Here is a 22,980-nt window from a genome sequence, read left to right on the forward strand (position 1 = left end):
CTTTCTGAGTCTCTGACTGGGCAGGACCGTGTGAAGCAAGAAATATTAAACAAATAGAAACTTTACCTGCTGCCACAAGGGTAAATCAAAGAGTGCAAAGTTATCTATAATAATGGTGTTGCACTATTTTGATAGATATTGTTTACTGTATAAAAAATAAAATTCAAGCAATACGATTAATCGTTGTTACAAGGCTCTCCGGATAGGATCGCAAACCACAATTAAATACATTTAATAAACTGCTCAAGCAATTCATGTAACACATATCAAATAGGCAACAAAATAGTTTAAAAATAATTAATAACACAGCAGTTCCCAAATGGTTCAACCTCTATTGGCACATTACAGTAACGTAAAACTTTATTTACTAAAGCATATTGTTCAACAACGGCTTGCACATCCGACAGCTGTAAACGTGATGTGAATGTGCTGTTGCATATGGGTATGTTTGAATTCAGTAGCTGCATGATGTGTTTAGTGTGTGTGTGTAGCAGTCACCCAGTGGCACCCAACAGAAGTCCCAACACCGCCACTGTAAAATGCATTAAAGTTTTCCTAAAAACAAGGGGAGGTGGAATTAAATAAAGCCGTCCAATTGCCACAGTGTATTTAAAAGCATGGGGTATTAGACCAACTTATAGCAGCGATTACACATCTCATTAAGAGTGGTACATGGTTGGAAACAATCAGACGTGTTCTTGTTATTAAATACAAAGGCTACGTTCAATATCGTTTCTCTTATTTAAAGAAGAACTGCATACACTAGAGGGATCCTATGTATTCGGCCGTATCCGAACCCTGCTCAAAGGTGCATCCCTTAAATGTATGCCACATTAAGGACAACTTATACACCATGCAAAGATACTAAATATATAAATATCAATATATTGGACATGCAATTATTAGAAGGGGTTAATACCAAACAACTCCTCCCTGTAGCATGCAGGGGGCAATTGGAAACCATACAAATACACAAGGAAGCGCTGCATTGTACCTGGGCTCAAGGAATAACTCTTGTCTGTGGATCACACAGTCATAAGGAGGCACTCAGGGAACCCTACCTACACTACAAGTTACACCTGCATGCGTTACATTATATTTATATACAATCTGATCAAAGCCTCTGCGTCAGCTTACACGCTTTCCCAAACTACTAGAGCTGCACTATCTGGCCAGAATCACGTATAAAATTAGCACTTCAACATGTAAATAAAATTTTTAAAAATTAAAATTAACTAACGACTCACAAAACACGGGAGACAAAACAAAATGAAAGAAAACTAAAAAAAATATTAAACAAGAGGACTTACTCGTTCGTTCTGCTCCGCTGTCTGACTCCCTGCTGCCAGTAACAGCACAACATCTTTCAAAGTAGATTCATTCCATCCTATATGTTTTTTGAAAGGTAAAGCAGACGTCACCACCGCCAAACCTTACCTGTTTACCGACAACCTGATCTCTCATTCATGATGCTATTTGGACAGAGAATATTCAATGTTGACAGCTTTATTATGCCACTCTTAAAAATGGAAGTGGGCATATTATTAAAATATTTCTTTATATATATACAGTGCCTTGCGAAAGTATTCGGCCCCCTTGAACTTTGCGACCTTTTGCCACATTTCAGGCTTCAAACATAAAGATATGAAACTGTAATTTTTTGTGAAGAATCAACAACAAGTGGGACACAATCATGAAGTGGAACGAAATTTATTGGATATTCAAACTTTTTTAACAAATAAAAAACTGAAAAATTGGGCGTGCAAAATTATTCAGCCCCTTTACTTTCAGTGCAGCAAACTCTCTCCAGAAGTTCAGTGAGGATCTCTGAATGATCCAATGTTGACCCTAAATGACTAATGATGATAAATAGAATCCACCTGTGTGTAATCAAGTCTCCGTATAATGCACCTGCACTGTGAAAGTCTCAGAGGTCGTTTAAAGCGCAGAGAGCATCATGAAGAACAAGGAACACACCAGGCAGGTCCGAGATACTGTTGTGGAGAAGTTTAAAGCCGGATTTGGATACAAAAAGATTTCCCAAGATTTAAACATCCCAAGGAGCACTGTGCAAGCGATAACATTGAAATGGAAGGAGTATCAGACCACTGCAAATCTACCAAGACCTGGCCGTCCCTCTAAACTTTCAGCTCATACAAGGAGAAGACTGATCAGAGATGCAGCCAAGAGGCCCATGATCACTCTGGATGAACTGCAGAGATCTACAGCTGAGGTGGGAGACTCTGTCCATAGGACAACAATCAGTCGTATACTGCACAAATCTGGCCTTTATGGAAGAGTGGCAAGAAGAAAGCCATTTCTTAAAGATATCCATAAAAAGTGTCGTTTACAGTTTGCCACAAGCCACCTGGGAGACACACCAAACATGTGGAAGAAGGTGCTCTGGTCAGATGAAACCAAAATCGCACTTTTTGGCAACAATGCAAAACGTTATGTTTGGCGTAAAAGCAACACAGCTCATCACCCTGAACACACCATCCCCACTGTCAAACATGGTGGTGGCAGCATCATGGTTTGGGGCCTGCTTTTCTTCAGGCAGGGACAGGGAAGATGGTTAAAATTGATGGGAAGATGGATGGAGCCAAATACAGGACCACTCTGGAAGAAAACCTGATGGAGTCTGCAAAAGACCTGAGACTGGGACGGAGATTTGTCTTCCAACAAGACAATGATCCAAAACAAAGCAAAATCTACAATGGAAATGGTTCACAAATAAACATATCCAGGTGTTAGAATGGCCAAGTCAAAGTCCCAGACCTGAATCCAATCAAGAATCTGTGGAAAGAACTGAAAACTGCTGTTCACAAAATGCTCTCCATCCAACCTCACTGAGCTCGAGCTGTTTTGCAAGGAGGAATGGGCAAAAATTTCAGTCCTCTCGATGTGGCAAACTGATAGAGACATACCCCAAGCGACTTACAGCTGTAATCGCAGCAAAAGGTGGCGCTACAAAGTATTAACTTAAGGGGGCTGAATAATTTTGCACGCCCCATTTTTCAGTTTTTTATTTGTTAAAAAAGTTTGAAATATCCAATAAATTTCGTTCCACTTCATGATTGTGTCCCACTTGTTGTTGATTCTTCACAAAAAATTACAGTTTCATATCTTTATGTTTGAAGCCTGAAATGTGACAAAAGGTCGCAAAGTTCAAGGGGGCCGAATACTTTCGCAAGGCACTGTATATATATATATATTATAAAATTCAGGCACAATTCTGTCCCTGCCTGATAGAATTACAGAGCTACATAGCAGGTGGTATTATACTTGTTTTTCACACTTGGGGTTCAAGGGAGAATCTGCTTCAGGGCTTTTTAAAAATATTTCGAGCATATTTTAAAAGGGCAGGACTTCCGTTCAGGTTAGGTCTGATATAAACCACATATGTGGGGTAGACCCAAAAGTTTACAGAGAATTACATGACATTGAAACAGCAGCAGCGTATCAAAACAAAAAATGGTAATGTTGTATTTTAAATGTCATAAGTATTTAATTCATATGCAATTAATCTTGTGCTTACGTTTAATTATGCATCAATAAACAGTCAATAGATATGTTATGCATGCATGTGTCTATCATTAAACTGCAGTTTGAGCTCATTCAATTGAGGGGCAGTTCAAGTAAGAGCAGATAATGGCAGTAGTTACATCAGGGTCAGATATGACTGCTGAGTGTCGTAGACTAAAAACAGGCGCAATTAATAAATACTAGATAGAGTTAACAGTTAAGGCAAATTAAAGTGCAGGAGGATTTAAATACAGATATAATAAAGAACATTATTATTAGGTCACACAACACTGATTTACAATGCATATCCTAGAAACAGAAGAACAGGAGGCACCCAGTTTTCCTAGTGTAGAGTGTAGAGTTGCAGGTTTGTGTGAGGTGGTTTCAATGGATTGCTTTTTGTTGTGAGTTTCAAAGATAGGGGAGAGGTTTCTGTATTTTATTATTTCAATTAAGACACACAAATGATTACACACACACACACACACACACACACAAACACAAACAGACCAATCAAAATCAAGATCCTGAGAAGAACAGGTGAGCAGTAATCACGCAACACTGAAGTATCTTTTAGGGATTTTTTAATCAGTTTTTAGAACACTACACAGATATAAAAGAATGAAATATCAAAACTGCACAGATCAGTACATCAATCTGTAAAACACTCAACCTTTAGTGTCAATCCCAACAGCATATAAACACCAGCTTTCATCAGTCATCTTATAATATTGCAGTTTGAGTAAATATGAGTCAATAAACATCAGAATATAATTCAGTGAATTCCAGTCAGCAGGATAACATATTACAGAATCATACTTGACTCTCAATGGGTTGTAAAAATGATACCTACTTAATTGGAACCACGGCAAATCAATTTAATACCCCCAACCTTTATTTATTCTTGAAGAAAACACCACAGCTTATTATATCCTCTATCAGGTCTTTGTATTACTTATACATTTTATCAAGCCTTACCCCTTTTGATCATAAAAAACAGCTAATGGCGACACCCTTTTACTTTGATCTTTAACGTGCATTTACTGTGTTTTCCACCCGGGTACAGTTGATAATCTTTTGATCTCTTTAGTTAAATTTCAGAAATACTATTTCAGTTGTAGAGTGGATATGATGGCAAACAAAGGTTCGCTACAAAGTCCAGGCTCTATTCTGTAGGCAGACGTCCTCTTAATGCAGAGCGGTCACTTTTCTTGATGTGGTTGGACAGCCTAGTCTCCTTTCCAGTGGTGCTCCTAGTTGCAGACATTCCTCTTTTCTTTATTTTTCGGAATCGCAAAATTATTTTTTTATTGGAGCGTTTTGCTGGATGCAGTTGCAGAGATGGGAGGTTAAATAGAGGTTGATAGGGAGACCCTAAAACTACTACTGACAAAGTTTTGAGATCAATCAGCAACTGGGAACTTGACAAGCTTAGGAGAGCCAGATGGTCTCATATATAAAACATAACATTTATATTCCAAAATTATTATTATTATTAATTTCTTAGCAGACGCTCTTATCCAGGGCGACTTACAATTGTTACAAGATATCACATTATTTTTCCATACAATTACCCATTTATACAGTTGTTTTTTTACTGGAGCAATCTAGGTAAAGTACCTTGCTCAAAGGTACAGCAACACTGTCCCCCACTGGGGATTGAACCCACGACCCTCCGTTCAAGAGTCCAGAGCCCTAACCACTACTCCACACTGCTGCCCAAAATATAACATTTAGTGAATATATGATTTGCTGTTGTGAAGAAGACCTGAATGCATGGCATAAAATAAAAAGTACAATTATAACTAAGCTATATAACTAATGTGTCAAGTATAACTAAGATGTATAATGGAAACTAATTCATGTGAATTAGAATGCCAAGCTTGTCTATATTTTGCACAGTTGAAAATACCCTCTTTATCCAAACTGATCCTCCTCTGCAGCAGTGATCTCCTTCATCCCTGTTTGGACGTTGTCTTTGATTTTCTTAATCTCTTCATCCGAAGCTGGGGGCAACACTGCCAGTAGCTCCTGATCAATCATATCAACTCTCTTCTTTGAGTCCCTTTCAAACTCCTCTTTCTTCTTCAACACAAGTTTATAGATTTCATTCTGTGCAGAGTCACAGTCATTTGCCAGTTTTGCACGCTCGCTTTCAAAGGTGGGGTTTTTGGGGTCTAAGGCCATGAGCTTCCCAAGGCTGCTGACTTGGTCCATGAGATACTTGCTGGAGACCTCTGTGTAGGTTCCTGAGATCATGTAGACCAGGTTGGCAATGTTAGAAGCATTGAAAGCCTGGGTGTAAATCATGTCTTTTATAAAGGCGTTGGAGGAATAGCCTTGTATACCTTGAATGTTATCAGCAGTAGAGATAAACCTCTTCAGAGACGTGTTGAGGCAGGTGTTGATTAAATTGGAGATCATCTGGAAGAACCGGACCATTTTTTCCCATTGCTCCTTCACCCGTCCCATTGCATCAAGGAACTTCACCAGCATCTTCACAGCTGTATTGAAGTCAATTTCCTTAATCTCGCAGCGTCTCATTGTGACCAGAATCTCTGACAGTTCCTTGTTGTTCTTCTCAAGGTTTTCCATACTTTTCTGGTACATCTCTTGGACTTTCTCCAGCTGGGCTCGGCTTTGCTCTATACGGAAACGGGCGTTGTCTGTTGCCATTTGGGCAGCACTTTTTTTGCCACCACTTTGTGTGTTTTGGGCCATTTGTGGTGGAGTGGCAGAAAAGCTTGAAGAATTTGTGAAAGCCTTGCTCTCGGAGTCAAGCTGCTCAGTCTGTGCTTTCAGGTTCTGGATCTTGGTAATGAGATCCTTCTCCTGTTCTGGTTTACAGTTGTTTTTGGGTGCGAATTCTGTCATGAGGTCACAGATAGACATGGCATCCTTACAAACCACTACTGACTTCTCTTTAGCCTGACAGTTTTCTTCACTTTTAAGTGAACTTTCAATGTTTTGGAGCTGCTTCTTCAACCAGGAGGATTTTGCAGAGCTTGTCTTTTGGTCATACACTTCACTCCATTTGATCTTGTCTTTGTCCACAAAGCTGTTGATCTGCTCTGCCAGTTTCAGGAGTTGCCCTGATTTGGAATAAACATTGTTAGCTGCAAAGGGGTTAGATTCTGCTGACTTCTGTCCAATAGAATCTTTTACTAAAGACACCATTTTGGAAGGTCCTGAAGATACTGCCAAAAAACCAGACACAGCTTCATTAACCGTATTTGTCAATCCTTCCACAAAGGTCATGCCTATCATTTCCCAACCATTGGGCATGGACTCCATCGCTGATGTGAACTGTTTATGGACTTCATCCAGTTGCTTGTCCATCTTACCAAAAATTTTTTCTGCCATTGCTTTGGCTTTCTCTGCCGACTCTTTCTTCAACTTTGCTTCCTCCAATTTCAACTGGACCTCCTTGACGTCTTCTTCGTAACACTGCTTTGAGTTCAAGCAGGCCTCTAATATTTCCTGGATGAGGAGAATAACATCAGTGAATTTCTTCTCTGTTGACTCTGCAAGCCTTGTGCACTCATCGGCGATTGTTCTTATGTTTTCAAGTTGACCTGGGAGTAACGCCTGGACGATTTGAATATTGTCTTGAAGAAGTGTCTTCACTGTCATTTTCATGTAGCTTGGTACATTTTTGGAGTAGAGTCGGATTTGGTCCATGTTCTTGTGGGCCTCGTTGAAGGTGATCCACCCTGAATTGCTGACCTGCATGAGACAGGCTCGGAACGAATCAGGGTATTTGATGTACTTGAACCCACCCTTTGGCGGATTTTTATTTATAGAGAAATCTGTATTGGAAGAAATAAAGATAAGCTCTCCTAAAATAGCTACAGAGAGTGGACCGGGCATCAGGTATTCTTCCCAGTTAGCGTAAGGTTTCATCAGCAGTTCAGTTTCTTTACTCACGGCTTCAGCCTTGGAAATCTTCAGAACGGCATTTTTCACTGTAATATCCATTTTTGAAGTTTTTATTTCTGTAATAGAGAACAGATCAATTTAGTATAAACCCCAAAAGCTCTGCAATAAAAATCCATCTCAAATAGTAATTTCCAGTTGTGCAAGTCTAAAAAAAAACATTAACATTTTTTGATCAAATTAGTTATAATTTTCATTTAGAATAATTATTTTTACCCTGTATATCTGTTGAAAAATACCAAATTCCAAATATTTGACAAAGAATAAAAAAGAGCATTTGTTATAAATCTCAAAGGTGTAGGTAAAGATAACTTTGAAAATATAAATCAATACATTCTAAATTATAATTATGAATAATCATGATTAGCGCTAACATTTTCTTACTGTAGAACAGTTTCGGACAATGTATTTCAGAGCATTACATTTAACACAGCGCTGCGGATGGGATAGAGTTGAATCTGCATTGGATTTTTAAGCTGTTCTGTAATCCTTTTTTTGGAATTGCCAATTATTTTATCCCCATTTTCTTCCCAGTTTGGAATATCTAAATGTTTTTAAGACCTTGTTTCCCCCGGCAACCCCCGCAGTGATTCGGGAGAGGCAAGGACAAGCGCACTCAAGCGTCCTCCGAAACGTGTGCTGTCAAGCCGCCTGTTTTCTTTCACACAGCAAGTCGACAGTGAAGCCAACCAGACCCATCGCGTCTGAGGACTGCACTAGATCCAGTGACAGCACATCTGGCTCACAGGAGCTCGGCCACCCACAGGCGTCGCTGGTGCATGGTGAGACAGGAATTACCCAGCCGACTTGAGCCCTCACCGCCCAGGTGGTGCTTGGTCAATTGTGCACCTGGAGTGGAGATGGCATAGCCCGGATTCGAACCAGCGACCTCCGGGCTATAGGGCACATCCTGAGTAAGTACTTAAGTTAAAATCAATCAAAATAACCCCCCTTTGCACAGCACTGAAGCCTCTTGCTCTTGACTTCCCTCAATCTCCCCACTGCTGACTCCCTTGAAATCAATCAACCTTAGAGAGTGGGGACATGCATGGAAGTACAAAATATATCTAGGTGTGGTTTGGGAGTGCACTCTAAAAAGTGCAGGTTCTTTGAGGGTTCCTTGAGGAAGCCATAGGGTTCTATTGCCGATTCTTTTTTTTCTCAGTAAGGGTTTGTTTGGGAACCTCTCATTCCTCAGTCTAATAACATACTGCAAAGGGCTCATTTTAGAATCCTTCAGATTAGGGATGCACCGAATCCAAGTTTTTGGGATTCAGCCGAATACCGAACCGAACACCAAATCTACAGAATCTGTCAAGAAAACTGAAGGAAACTGTTGACTGAAAAACAGACTGGCAGCTACTAACAAGGGACACACACATCTATAGTTTTGAGCCTTTTAGTTAATAGTATTTTTATTCGCGAATGGAAATATATCCCTGAATAAGATTTCAGTTAGAAACGTACACAATTTACCACTAGCCCCCTCCCCCACAACAGAAACATCAAAAGACAGAACAGTTTACCTTTACAAGAAAGGAGAGCTGCATCTTTGCCATAACCCAGTATTTTCTTTAATGACATTTCAACCTGTGTCGCCTGATCTGAGGGTAGGGTTGCCAACGGGCTCCAGAATCTCGGGACACTTTAAGGAAGTCAGGTTTTGTAAATCACCTCTAAACTGCAACGTATTCAGTAAAGTGAGTGTGAATTGTGCAAACTGTCGCTAAATTAATTGAATTGTTTTACTTAATTGTTACCAAAAGCACACACCTGCCTGTGAGGATCGTTTCCATCAATTATTCCTATACAGCAGCTGATTGGCTTTCTGAGTCTCTGACTGGGCAGGACCGTGTGAAGCAAGACATATTAAACAAATAAAAACTTTACCTGCTGTCACAAGGTTAAATGAAAGAGTGCAAAGTTATCTATAATAATGGTGTTGCACTATTTTGATAGAAATTGTTTACTGTATAAAAAAATAAACAAAGCAATTTGATTAATTGTTACAAGGCTCTCGGGATAGAATCGCCACCAAATTGAACAATTAAATAACTTAACTGCTCACACGTCGAATACACTGCAGTTTAGAGAGGTGAGTTAAAAAACCTAGTGTCCCGAGGTTCTGGAGCCTGTTGACAACACTATCTGAGAGCTGTGAGGAAGAAATTACTATAATGAGTGTCCTGAATCCCAGTGAAATAAAACCCACGTTGATTTAAATGCACCGTGTGTGTGACACATATCAAATAGGCTACGAAATAGTTTTAAAAATATTTGACCAGACTGCACCCAGCTACCTCCAGACCCTCATCTCTCCCTACACCCCCACTCGACCTCTCCGCTCCGCCTGCACTAGAAGACTAGCTCTACCTCCGCTACGCTCCCCTGCCTCCAGAGCCCGCTCCTTCTCCACCCTTGCTCCGCAGTGGTGGAATGACCTTCCTACAGATGTCAGGACTGCCCAGTCCCTGACCACATTCCGGCGCCTCCTTAAGACTCACCTCTTCAAACAGCACCTGTAGAACTCCTCTGTTTGTATCCTGGGACACTATCACCCTTCATTTAAATGTGCTTTATTTTGCTCTTATCTGCCCCCTATTTTACTGCATTTAATCCTGTACTTCAGAATACTGTAATCTGCCAAGTGTTTAACCTGTAGTATTTTGTATTTAATCATATCCTGATGTAACTATCACTATTTAATCATATCCTGATGTAACTATCACTATTATCTGCTGTATTATTGAATTGTGGTTTGTCACACTTGTACTTTGCTTGAACAAAAGTTATTGTATTTCTTGCTCTTATTGTATTACTTGTATTGTAACACTTGAAATGTATTTGCTTACGATTGTAAGTCGCCCTGGATAAGGGCGTCTGCTAAGAAATAAATAATAATAATAAATAATAATTTTAATAAAACACAGCAGTTCCCAAATAAATCAACTTGTATTGGCACATTACAATAACGTAATTTAATTTACTAAAGCATATTGTTCAACAACGTATTGCACATTTGACAGTTGTAAAGTTACAAAAATATATATACATTTCTGTGCACCGATTATTATAATTATTATTATTATAATTATTATTATTATTATTATTATTATTATTATTATTATTATTATTATTATTATTATTATTATTATTATTATTATCTCAGTATGATCTCTAGAACACGTTTGATAGACAAAGCACAAAAGTCTACAACAGTTTAACGTTACTATATATTACAGGTGTACTGCATAATTTTACTCAATGAAAAGTGTGATGTGACTGTGCTGTTGCATGCGAGGGAATGTTTGTATTCAGCAGCTGCATGACGTGTTTAGTGAGTGCGCCTCCAGTAATATGGAGTTGGTAGCTGCGACAGAGTTCATCAAACATCATGTTCTTGTTAAAAACAACAGTGACGTTCAATATCAGATTTGTGTCTTTTATTTAAATAAGAACTGCACACACTAAAATGGATGTGCGTCTGGGCAGATATACGATAACCCTGCTCAAAAAGTTGGTATTCGGGCCGAATCCAAAACCAAATCCTGGATTCGTTGCATCCCTACTTCAGATCAAGTAAATTGTGGTTTACAACATTGTTTATAAACTGCAATTTTCAATACATGTTTCATAGCTTACATGACAAATAAAAAGTCTGCAATAGAATAGGTAGGACCCCTGTAAAAAGGTTATTGGAAGCACCTTAAAGGATTCCTCCACAGTGGCAGCCCCAGGAACCCTGAAAGGTTCTTACTGGAGCCTTTACTTCTTACAGTGTGGAGAAGAACTGTCTGTTGTGCACATTTTTTCTCTAAATCACTTCTTTATACAAACAATAGTAAAATTATTTACTATTGTACAGTAGATTTTTTTTTTACAAAATAATGTATTATTATTATTATTATTATTATTATTATTATTATTATTAGGGTTAAATCACTGATTTAAATCACTTGATTCTTTTAAATCATTGATTTATCTTGTTTTTCTTTTACTACCTATTTTATATAGTTTTTCAAATATAAAAGCAGATCTATTATGTGTTTTAAAGGGGGGAAATATTAGGAGACCCTTAAACTTCTCTCAGCCCCAACCACACCTTATAAAAAAATAAATAAAGCAATTTGATTAATTGTTACGAGGCTCTCGGGATAGAATCGCCACCAAATTAAACAATTAAATAACTTAACTGCTCACACGTCGAATACACTGCAGTTTAGAGAGGTGAGTTAAAAAACCTAGTGTCCCAAGGTTCTGGAGCCTGTTGACAACACTATCTGAGAGCTATGAGGAAGAAATTACTATGATGAGTGACCTGAATCCCAGTGAAATAAAACCCACGTTGATTTAAATGCACCGTGTGCGTGACACATATCAAATAGGCTACGAAACAGTTTTAAAAATATTTGACCAGACTGCACCCAGCTACCTCCAGACCCTCATCTCTCCCTACACCCCCACTCGACCTCTCCGCTCCGCCTGCACTAGAAGACTAGCTCTACCTCTGCTACGCTCCCCTGCCTCCAGAGCCCACTCCTTCTCCACCCTTGCTCCGCAGTGGTGGAATGACCTTCCTACAGATGTCAGGACTGCCCAGTCCCTGACCATATTCCGGCGCCTCCTTAAGACTCTCCTCTTCAAACAGCACCTGTAGAACTCCTCTGTTTGTATCCTGGGACACTATCACCCTTCATTTAAATGTGCTTTATTTTGCTCTTATCTGCCCCCTATTTTACTGCATTTAATCCTGTACTTCAGAACACTGTAATCTGCCAAGTGTTTAACCTGTAGTATTTTGTATTTAATCATATCCTGATGTAACTATCACTATTTAATCATATCCTGATGTAACTATCACTATTATCTGCTGTATTATTGAATTGTGGTTTGTCACACTTGTACTTTGCTTGAACAAAAGTTATTGTATTTCTTGCTCTTATTGTATTACTTGTATTGTAACACTTGAAATGTATTTGCTTACGATTGTAAGTCGCCCTGGATAAGGGCGTCTGCTAAGAAATAAATAATAATAATAAATAATAATTTTAATAAAACACAGCAGTTCCCAAATAAATCAACTTGTATTGGCACATTACAATAACGTAATTTAATTTACTAAAGCATATTGTTCAACAACGTATTGCACATTTGACAGTTGTAAAGTTACAAAAATATATATACATTTCTGTGCACCGATTATTATTATTATTATTATTATTATTATTATTATTATTATTATTATTATTATTATTATTATTATCTCAGTATGATCTCTAGAACACGTTTGATAGACAAAGCACAAAAGTCTACAACAGTTTAACGTTACTATATATTACAGGTGTACTGCATAATTTTACTCCATGAAAAGTGTGATGTGACTGTGCTGTTGCATGCGAGGGAATGTTTGTATTCAGCAGCTGCATGACGTGTTTAGTGAGTGCGCCTCCAGTAATATGGAGTTGGTAGCTGCGACAGAGTTCATCAAACATCATGTTCTTGTTAAAAACAACAGTGACGTTCAATATCAGATTCGTGTCTTTTATTTAAATAAGAACTGCACACACTAAAATGGATGTGCGTCTGGGCAGATATACGATAACCCTGCTCAAAAAGTTGGTATTCGGGCCAAATCCAAAACCAAATCCTGGATTCGTTGCATCCCTACTTCAGGTCAAGTAAATTGTGGTTTATAACATTGTTTATAAACTGCAATTTTCAATACATGTTTCATAGCTTACATGACAAATAAAAAGTCTGCAATAGAATAGGTAGGACCCCTGTAAAAAGATTATTGGAAGCACCTTAAAGGATTCCTCCACAGTGGCAGCCCCAGGAACCCTGAAAGGTTCTTACTGGAGCCTTTACTTCTTACAGTGTGGAGAAGAACTGCCTGTTGTGCACATTTTTTCTCTAAATCACTTCTTTATACAAACAATAGTAAAATTATTTACTATTGTACAGTAGATTTTTTTTTACAAAATAATGTATTATTATTATTATTATTATTATTATTATTATTATTATTATTATTATTATTAGGGTTAAATCACTGATTTAAATCACTTGATTCTTTTAAATCATTGATTTATCTTGTTTTTCTTTTACTACCTATTTTATATAGTTTTTCAAATATAAAAGCAGATCTATAATGTGTTTTAAAGGGGGGAAATATTAGGAGACCCTTAAACTTCTCTCAGCCCCAACCACACCTTATAAAAAAATAAATAAAGCAATTTGATTAATTGTTACGAGGCTCTCGGGATAGAATCGCCACCAAATTAAACAATTAAATAACTTAACTGCTCACACGTCGAATACACTGCAGTTTAGAGAGGTGAGTTAAAAAACCTAGTGTCCCAAGGTTCTGGAGCCTGTTGACAACACTATCTGAGAGCTATGAGGAAGAAATTACTATGATGAGTGACCTGAATCCCAGTGAAATAAAACCCACGTTGATTTAAATGCACCGTGTGCGTGACACATATCAAATAGGCTACGAAACAGTTTTAAAAATATTTGACCAGACTGCACCCAGCTACCTCCAGACCCTCATCTCTCCCTACACCCCCACTCGACCTCTCCGCTCCGCCTGCACTAGAAGACTAGCTCTACCTCTGCTACGCTCCCCTGCCTCCAGAGCCCACTCCTTCTCCACCCTTGCTCCGCAGTGGTGGAATGACCTTCCTACAGATGTCAGGACTGCCCAGTCCCTGACCATATTCCGGCGCCTCCTTAAGACTCTCCTCTTCAAACAGCACCTGTAGAACTCCTCTGTTTGTATCCTGGGACACTATCACCCTTCATTTAAATGTGCTTTATTTTGCTCTTATCTGCCCCCTATTTTACTGCATTTAATCCTGTACTTCAGAATACTGTAATCTGCCAAGTGTTTAACCTGTAGTATTTTGTATTTAATCATATCCTGATGTAACTATCACTATTTAATCATATCCTGATGTAACTATCACTATTATCTGCTGTATTATTGAATTGTGGTTTGTCACACTTGTACTTTGCTTGAACAAAAGTTATTGTATTTCTTGCTCTTATTGTATTACTTGTATTGTAACACTTGAAATGTATTTGCTTACGATTGTAAGTCGCCCTGGATAAGGGCGTCTGCTAAGAAATAAATAATAATAATAAATAATAATTTTAATAAAACACAGCAGTTCCCAAATAAATCAACTTGTATTGGCACATTACAATAACGTAATTTAATTTACTAAAGCATATTGTTCAACAACGTATTGCACATTTGACAGTTGTAAAGTTACAAAAATATATATACATTTCTGTGCACCGATTATTATTATTATTATTATTATTATTATTATTATTATTATTATTATTATTATTATTATTATTATTATTATTATCTCAGTATGATCTCTAGAACACGTTTGATAGACAAAGCACAAAAGTCTACAACAGTTTAACGTTACTATATATTACAGGTGTACTGCATAATTTTACTCAATGAAAAGTGTGATGTGACTGTGCTGTTGCATGCGAGGGAATGTTTGTATTCAGCAGCTGCATGACGTGTTTAGTGAGTGCGCCTCCAGTAATATGGAGTTGGTAGCTGCGACAGAGTTCATCAAACATCATGTTCTTGTTAAAAACAACAGTGACGTTCAATATCAGATTTGTGTCTTTTATTTAAATAAGAACTGCACACACTAAAATGGATGTGCGTCTGGGCAGATATACGATAACCCTGCTCAAAAAGTTGGTATTCGGGCCGAATCCAAAACCAAATCCTGGATTCGTTGCATCCCTACTTCAGATCAAGTAAATTGTGGTTTATAACATTGTTTATAAACTGCAATTTTCAATACATGTTTCATAGCTTACATGACAAATAAAAAGTCTGCAATAGAATAGGTAGGACCCCTGTAAAAAGGTTATTGGAAGCATCTTAAAGGATTCCTCCACAGTGGCAGCCCCAGGAACCCTGAAAGGTTCTTACTGGAGCCTTTACTTCTTACAGTGTGGAGAAGAACTGCCTGTTGTGCACATTTTTTCTCTAAATCACTTCTTTATACAAACAATAGTAAAATTATTTACTATTGTACAGTAGATTTTTTTTTTACAAAATAATGTATTATTATTATTATTATTATTATTATTATTATTATTATTATTATTATTATTATTAGGGTTAAATCACTGATTTAAATCACTTGATTCTTTTAAATCATTGATTTATCTTGTTTTTCTTTTACTACCTATTTTATATAGTTTTTCAAATATAAAAGCAGATCTATAATGTGTTTTAAAGGGGGGAAATATTAGGAGACCCTTAAACTTCTCTCAGCCCCAACCACACCTTATAAAAAAATAAATAAAGCAATTTGATTAATTGTTACGAGGCTCTCGGGATAGAATCGCCACCAAATTAAACAATTAAATAACTTAACTGCTCACACGTCGAATACACTGCAGTTTAGAGAGGTGAGTTAAAAAACCTAGTGTCCCAAGGTTCTGGAGCCTGTTGACAACACTATCTGAGAGCTATGAGGAAGAAATTACTATGATGAGTGACCTGAATCCCAGTGAAATAAAACCCACGTTGATTTAAATGCACCGTGTGCGTGACACATATCAAATAGGCTACGAAACAGTTTTAAAAATATTTGACCAGACTGCACCCAGCTACCTCCAGACCCTCATCTCTCCCTACACCCCCACTCGACCTCTCCGCTCCGCCTGCACTAGAAGACTAGCTCTACCTCTGCTACGCTCCCCTGCCTCCAGAGCCCACTCCTTCTCCACCCTTGCTCCGCAGTGGTGGAATGACCTTCCTACAGATGTCAGGACTGCCCAGTCCCTGACCATATTCCGGCGCCTCCTTAAGACTCTCCTCTTCAAACAGCACCTGTAGAACTCCTCTGTTTGTATCCTGGGACACTATCACCCTTCATTTAAATGTGCTTTATTTTGCTCTTATCTGCCCCCTATTTTACTGCATTTAATCCTGTACTTCAGAATACTGTAATCTGCCAAGTGTTTAACCTGTAGTATTTTGTATTTAATCATATCCTGATGTAACTATCACTATTTAATCATATCCTGATGTAACTATCACTATTATCTGCTGTATTATTGAATTGTGGTTTGTCACACTTGTACTTTGCTTGAACAAAAGTTATTGTATTTCTTGCTCTTATTGTATTACTTGTATTGTAACACTTGAAATGTATTTGCTTACGATTGTAAGTCGCCCTGGATAAGGGCGTCTGCTAAGAAATAAATAATAATAATAAATAATAATTTTAATAAAACACAGCAGTTCCCAAATAAATCAACTTGTATTGGCACATTACAATAACGTAATTTAATTTACTAAAGCATATTGTTCAACAACGTATTGCACATTTGACAGTTGTAAAGTTACAAAAATATATATACATTTCTGTGCACCGATTATTATTATAATTATTATTATTATTATTATTATTATTATTATTATTATTATTATTATTATTATTATTATCTCAGTATGATCTCTAGAACACGTTTGATAGACAAAGCACAAAAGTCTACAACAGTTTAACGTTACTATATATTACAGGTGTACTGCATAATTTTACTCAATGAAAAGTGTGATGTGACTGTGCTGTTGCATGCGAGGGAATGTTTGTATTCAGCAGCTGCATGACGTGTTTAGTGAGTGCGCCTCCAGTAATATGGAGTTGGTAGCTGCGACAGAGTTCATCAAACATCATGTTCTTGTTAAAAACAACAGTGACGTTCAATACCAGATTCGTGTCTTTTATTTAAATAAGAACTGCACACACTAAAATGGATGTGCGTCTGGGCAGATATACGATAACCCTGCTCAAAAAGTTGGTATTCGGGCCGAATCCAAAACCAAATCCTGGATTCGTTGCATCCTTACTTCAGATCAAGTAAATTGTGGTTTATAACATTGTTTATAAACTGCAATTTTCAATACATGTTTCATAGCTTACATGACAAATAAAAAGTCTGCAATAGAATAGGTAGGACCCCTGTAAAAAGGTTATTGGAAGCACCTTAAAGGATTCCTCCACAGTGGCAGCCCCAGGAACCCTGAAAGGTTCTTACTGGAGCCTTTACTTCTTACAGTGTGGAGAAGAACTGCCTGTTGTGCACATTTTTTCTCTAAATCACTTCTTTATACAAACAATAGTAAAATTATTTACTATTGTACAGTAGATTTTTTTTTTACAAAATAATGTATTATTATTATTATTATTATTATTGTTATTATTATTATTATTATTATTATTAGGGTTAAATCACTGATTTAAATCACTTGATTCTTTTAAATCATTGATTTATCTTGTTTTTCTTTTACTACCTATTTTATATAGTTTTTCAAATATAAAAGCAGATCTATAATGTGTTTTAAAGGGGGGAAATATTAGGAGACCCTTAAACTTCTCTCAGCCCCAACCACACAGGCAGCAGAGAAATTGATGGGGCAGCAGTGTGGAGTAGTGTTTAGGGCTCCGGACTCTTGACTGGAGGGTCGTGGGTTTAATCCCAGCTAGGGGATACTGCTGCTGTACCCTTGAGCAAGGTACTTTACTTAGATTGCTCTAGTAAAAACCCAACTGTATAAATGGGTAATTGTATGTAAAAATAATGTGATATCTTGTAACAATTGTAAGTCGCCCTGGATAATGGCGTCGGCTAAGAAATAAATAATAACTGATGTTTGTTTCTAACACAAAATATTCATTACACATTTATTATCTTGTTTCAAATACAGGGTGTCAATCCTTATGTCTGCAAATGTAAGGCGTGTTTATGATTTATTGCACACAAAGTCGTATTAAAGTGATAATAATAATGCACACGAATCTCAAGTAAATACTCGAGTAATGTCATTTTCCATTCCAGCAGTAAGCAAGTCGCAAATAAAAGTCAAACAGTTTAAGAAGTTTCTATCAGAATGTAATTAACTGAAGTCACTCAACAACTGTACCTTAGCTTGAATGTCGACTCTGCTTGTTCAATTGCGAAACTCTCCGGGGTTTACTGTATTTCTGGAGTGAATAAACAACGAGACTACAAATGAATACATTATGTAGAAAAATAACAAGTTACCTACTAGTTGCTTTTTATATTCCACATTTCAAACATTTTTAATAAACGGCATTTTGCATTGATTTGGTTTAGTTTGCTTATCTGTTTTTTGTTTTATAATGTAATTGCAACTCGAGCGGGGGTCACGTGCACTAATAATACTTCATTAAGAATTTTAATACGGGGGTCCTTCAGTAGTTCTGGTGTTAAATGTTACCGAAGCATTACATTGTGAATGGAACATACAGGTACACGTGCACAAATACTATAACCCAGCTATTTGCATGTTATATATTAAACACATATACTATTTAACGTTACATTTTGTAACTATTGTTGCATGACAAGTATAAGCAAACTTGAACAGCCTATTTGTGAAGGACTTCTAAAAAACATTAAAAACAAACAAACAAACAAACAAACAAACAAAAAAAATACAGTATATACAAATATTTTAAGTTTTTTGCATTCAATGTTTTTAGACATTGTACATATTCGTCTACTTTCAATTAAAGATGAGATCAAAGATAGAAAAAGCAACTTACCTTTCAAGAAAGTGTCTCAACTGAAAACCTTAAGGCACGGTGTGCTGTTATATAGCAGTGCCTATGACGACATCAAGGAGTGTAGCCAATCAGAAACCGAACTGCCCTTCTCAACTCTTGAAATAGCTTATATATATATATATATATATATATATATATATTATTATTATTTATTTCTTAGCAGACGCCCTTATCCAGGGCGACTTAATTGTTACAAGATATCACATTATACATTATTTCACATTATACAGATATCACATTATTTTTACATACAATTACCCATTTATACAGTTGGGGTTTTACTGGAGCAATTTAGGTAAAGTACCTTGCTCAAGGGTATAACAGCAGTGTCCCCCACTGGGGATTGAACCCACAACCCTCCGGTCAAGAGTATATATATATATATATATATATATATATATATACACACAAAGTAATTTCTTGAGCTTCTTGTTTTTTTTAAAAAATAAAATCTTGTAAAAAGAACAAAGGCTTGTTTCTGCCAATTTACACAAGAGGGACATATTTATTTTTCTTGGTGTGAGAAACTGAACTTAATTCCAGCAGTAATTTCTTATGACAAGAAACAATTTCTTAAAGCAAGAGTCGTTGTGTAGAAATATTTTTGTTATGAGAAATATGATTTTCTTAGTACAAGATGTTTTCAGGGCTGATAAGTGTGAATAGACAATATTTTAAAGTGCAGCAACCAAAGCGTTAAAATCTATTTTCTTATGCAGTCCACTAAATAAGGTTACTCCTAGCCCTTGCATCAAGGCTAAGCCATTGAAAGTGGATTTGTATGGAAGTAGTTGTAAGCTTACTTAAGGTAAAGGTTTATGACTGAAACAGAGTTTTGATTTTACATTACACCCAAAAGGGGTCGATTTATTTTATTATTTTAACTTAAATTACTGTTTTGATCTTTTGGCGCATACGCTAACTGTTGTTATATATATATATATATATATATATATATATATATATATATATATATATATATATATATATATATATATATATATTACAGTTTAGTAGTATTTGTATTTACTTTAAGAACTGTCCGACTGAGCGGACCTACTATCAGTTAATCTTTCTGCTGGTGCTAACATGTATGTATTGGCTCCAGGAAGTAATTGTATTCTTTCAATTGGGAATTATAAAATTACCTTTTTGCTAAGGACAGGGTTGTTACACCTGCTCACCCCAATTATTTCTGGTAAATAAACCTGCCAAGCTCACATGATAACTCGAGTAACTCGGAAAGTCATTGTAACTCCACTTTTTTAACCAACCCAAGTTGTCCATCAATGAGTTCTGGAAGAAGTCATTTCAGCTCGAGTGCACTCGAGTTGGCTGTCCATGGAAACAAGGTATTAGTTGTTTTATTATTATTATTATTTATTATTTATTTCTTAGCAGACGCCCTTATCCAGGGCGACTTACAATCGTAAGCAAATACATTTCAAGTGTTACAATACAAGTAATACAATAAGAGCAAGAAATACAATAACTTTTGTTCAAGCAAAGTACAAGTGTGACAAACCACAATTCAGTTTTATTCAGATACTTAAGAGTATTCAAATTGTTAACATTTTATTTTACCCAATAATCAGGTCATATTTGTTAAATATATTTGTTTGGCTGCTCATGTTTATTGACCACAAAAAAAAAACATTTCCTATCACTTTTATTACATTTTATTGTTTATGTATTTACCATATGTGCATTAATTTTGAGTCATTGTTTGTCCAATTTGGCACAATGGCTTGTGTGCATTTATTTAAAATCTGAAGCACAACTATACAACAATACTCAAAAATTAAACTGCCATGTTTTTCACTGGAAGGCAAGTTGGAACTTTGTAATAGATTAGGATCTCATGAAAAATCTTTCCCTCAGTCACATTCTTCAGAATCTTCATGTGTATAACACTATGTAACACAATTTTTGTTCCTGGGTAGTAAGTGTTATTTCCTAATTGCTTATGCCTCAAAAGTATAGAAAATGGCTATTATTCCCCACAAACTTTGCTTTTGTGACCAGGACAGTGATATTTTGAAATATACCTATTTCCAATGAGAAAACGGGCGAATTTGTGTCTTCGTTCACATAAAGTCAGAAAAAAACAACATATGAATCCAAATTAACATGTATTTATATTAAAGTAATACAAAAATGACTTAGATTTAGAAGTGAGTAGTTTTTCAAGATTTACGATTATACTGTAAATCACTTTCACGAATCAGCCCCCAAATGTAGTCTCCCATCATGTTCTCGTTATACTGTCCTTGGTAGCGGCGTTCAAAGTCCAGTATATCCTGGTGGAAGCGCTCGCCTTGCTCCTCCGAGTACGCTCCCATGTTCTCCTTGAATTTATCAAGATGAGCATCAAGGATATGGACTTTGAGGGACATCCTACAGCCCATTGTGCCGTAGTTCTTCACCAGAGTCTCAACCAGTTCCACATAGTTTTCGGCCTTGTGATTGCCCAGGAAGCCCCGAACCACTGCGACAAAGCCTTTCCAAGTTGCTTTCTCCTTACTAGTGAGCTTCTTGGGGAATTCATTGCACTCCAGGATCTTCTTTATCTGTGGTCCGACGAAGACACCGGCTTTGACCTTTGCCTCAGACAGAGGGAAGAAGTCTTGAAGGTACTTGAAGGCTGCCGACTCCTTATCTAGCGCTCTGACAAATTGTTTCATAAGGCCCAATTTGATGTGCAGTGGTGGCATCAGCACCTTCCGGGGGTCCACCAGTGACTCCCACTTGACGTTGTTCCTCCCCACAGAGAACGCGGTCCACTGTGGCAAGTCCCACCTGTGGTAGTGCGCCTTGGTGTCCCTGCTGTCCCAAAGGCAAAGATAGCAGGGAAACTTGGTAAAACCGCCTTGGAGACCCATCAGGAATGCCACCATTTTGAAGTCTCCTATGACCTTGATGCCATCTCAGAAAAATGCAGATATGTATCCACTTAGGCAGCTGGAACTAAACTGAACTGGTGGGCTTAAGGCCCCTGTATTTATACTACTATTTATATTACTGGAAAGTTCTAGAAAGTTCTAGAAGTTACTCCAAGTTTACTCAGCACTGAATCTATCTGGAATGTTCTGGAAAATAGGTAAATTTCAAAATATCACTGTCCTGGTCACAAAAGCAAAGTTTGTGGGGAATAATAGCCATTTTCTATACTTTTGAGGCATAAGCAATTAGGAAATAACACTTACTACCCAGGAACCAAAAAAAAAAAAATTTGTTACACTGTGTAATTAGCTGGGTCATTGTTTTGAGAGGTCATATAATTCAACTGTGACAAAGTGTGGGTCATTATCTTCACTTGTTCCAACTGGAGTTCAGATTCTTCATGAGATCCACAGATTATTGTTATTCTAAAGGGCAAAAAAGTGACTGAAGTCAGCTTTAACAAAATGTGGCTACTGCACACAGTTCTTTTTACAAATAATGTTATTATTTTTAGTTAGAGCAGAACCCTTTAAATAGAAAATTGCTATCATGTCATTGTAATAGGTGCTTGATATCTGTTTTCCTGGATAGGCTTGAAAATGAAACAGTACCTATAAGGGCCAATCCTGGTAGACAGGTGAATACTGCATAAATAAAATAAACTGAATAAACTGGAGAACTCTGTATTTTACCCCATATAGAGGCACAATTTAATCTGAATATTTAACCTTTATTGGTGTTCAAATGTTCTGACTGCTGTTGGTGAAAATAAAATATATTTTCAAATATTGTTCACAATACACGTGTCTTATTACTGTAAAAATACTTTTAAAATGTTTACTTTTGATTGTAGGTGGGGATTTGTTATCCTCGGTGCAGTAGATGGTTTTTAAGGCCTTGTTCCATATTTGCATTGTGCCACAAACAA

At 36.9% G+C, this 22,980-nt stretch overlaps 1 protein-coding gene across 1 annotated transcript; it reads right to left on the bottom strand.

Moving 5' to 3' along the window:
- Positions 1–4,092: 4,092 nt before the first annotated feature.
- Positions 4,093–19,191, bottom strand: LOC131723314 (uncharacterized). Its single transcript, XM_059016929.1, has 3 exons — positions 19,089–19,191; positions 18,443–18,503; positions 4,093–7,520 (listed from the first exon to the last, which is right to left on the bottom strand). Exon 3 carries the CDS (start codon positions 7,501–7,503, stop codon positions 5,443–5,445), a length of 2,061 nt encoding a protein of 686 aa, XP_058872912.1. The 5' UTR covers positions 7,504–7,520; positions 18,443–18,503; positions 19,089–19,191; the 3' UTR covers positions 4,093–5,442.
- Between the last annotated feature and the right edge of the window lie 3,789 nt (positions 19,192–22,980).

The sequence above is a fragment of the Acipenser ruthenus genome, chromosome 54 (assembly GCF_902713425.1).
Source record: "Acipenser ruthenus chromosome 54, fAciRut3.2 maternal haplotype, whole genome shotgun sequence".
In the NCBI taxonomy this organism is placed as follows: Eukaryota; Metazoa; Chordata; class Actinopteri; order Acipenseriformes; family Acipenseridae; genus Acipenser; species Acipenser ruthenus.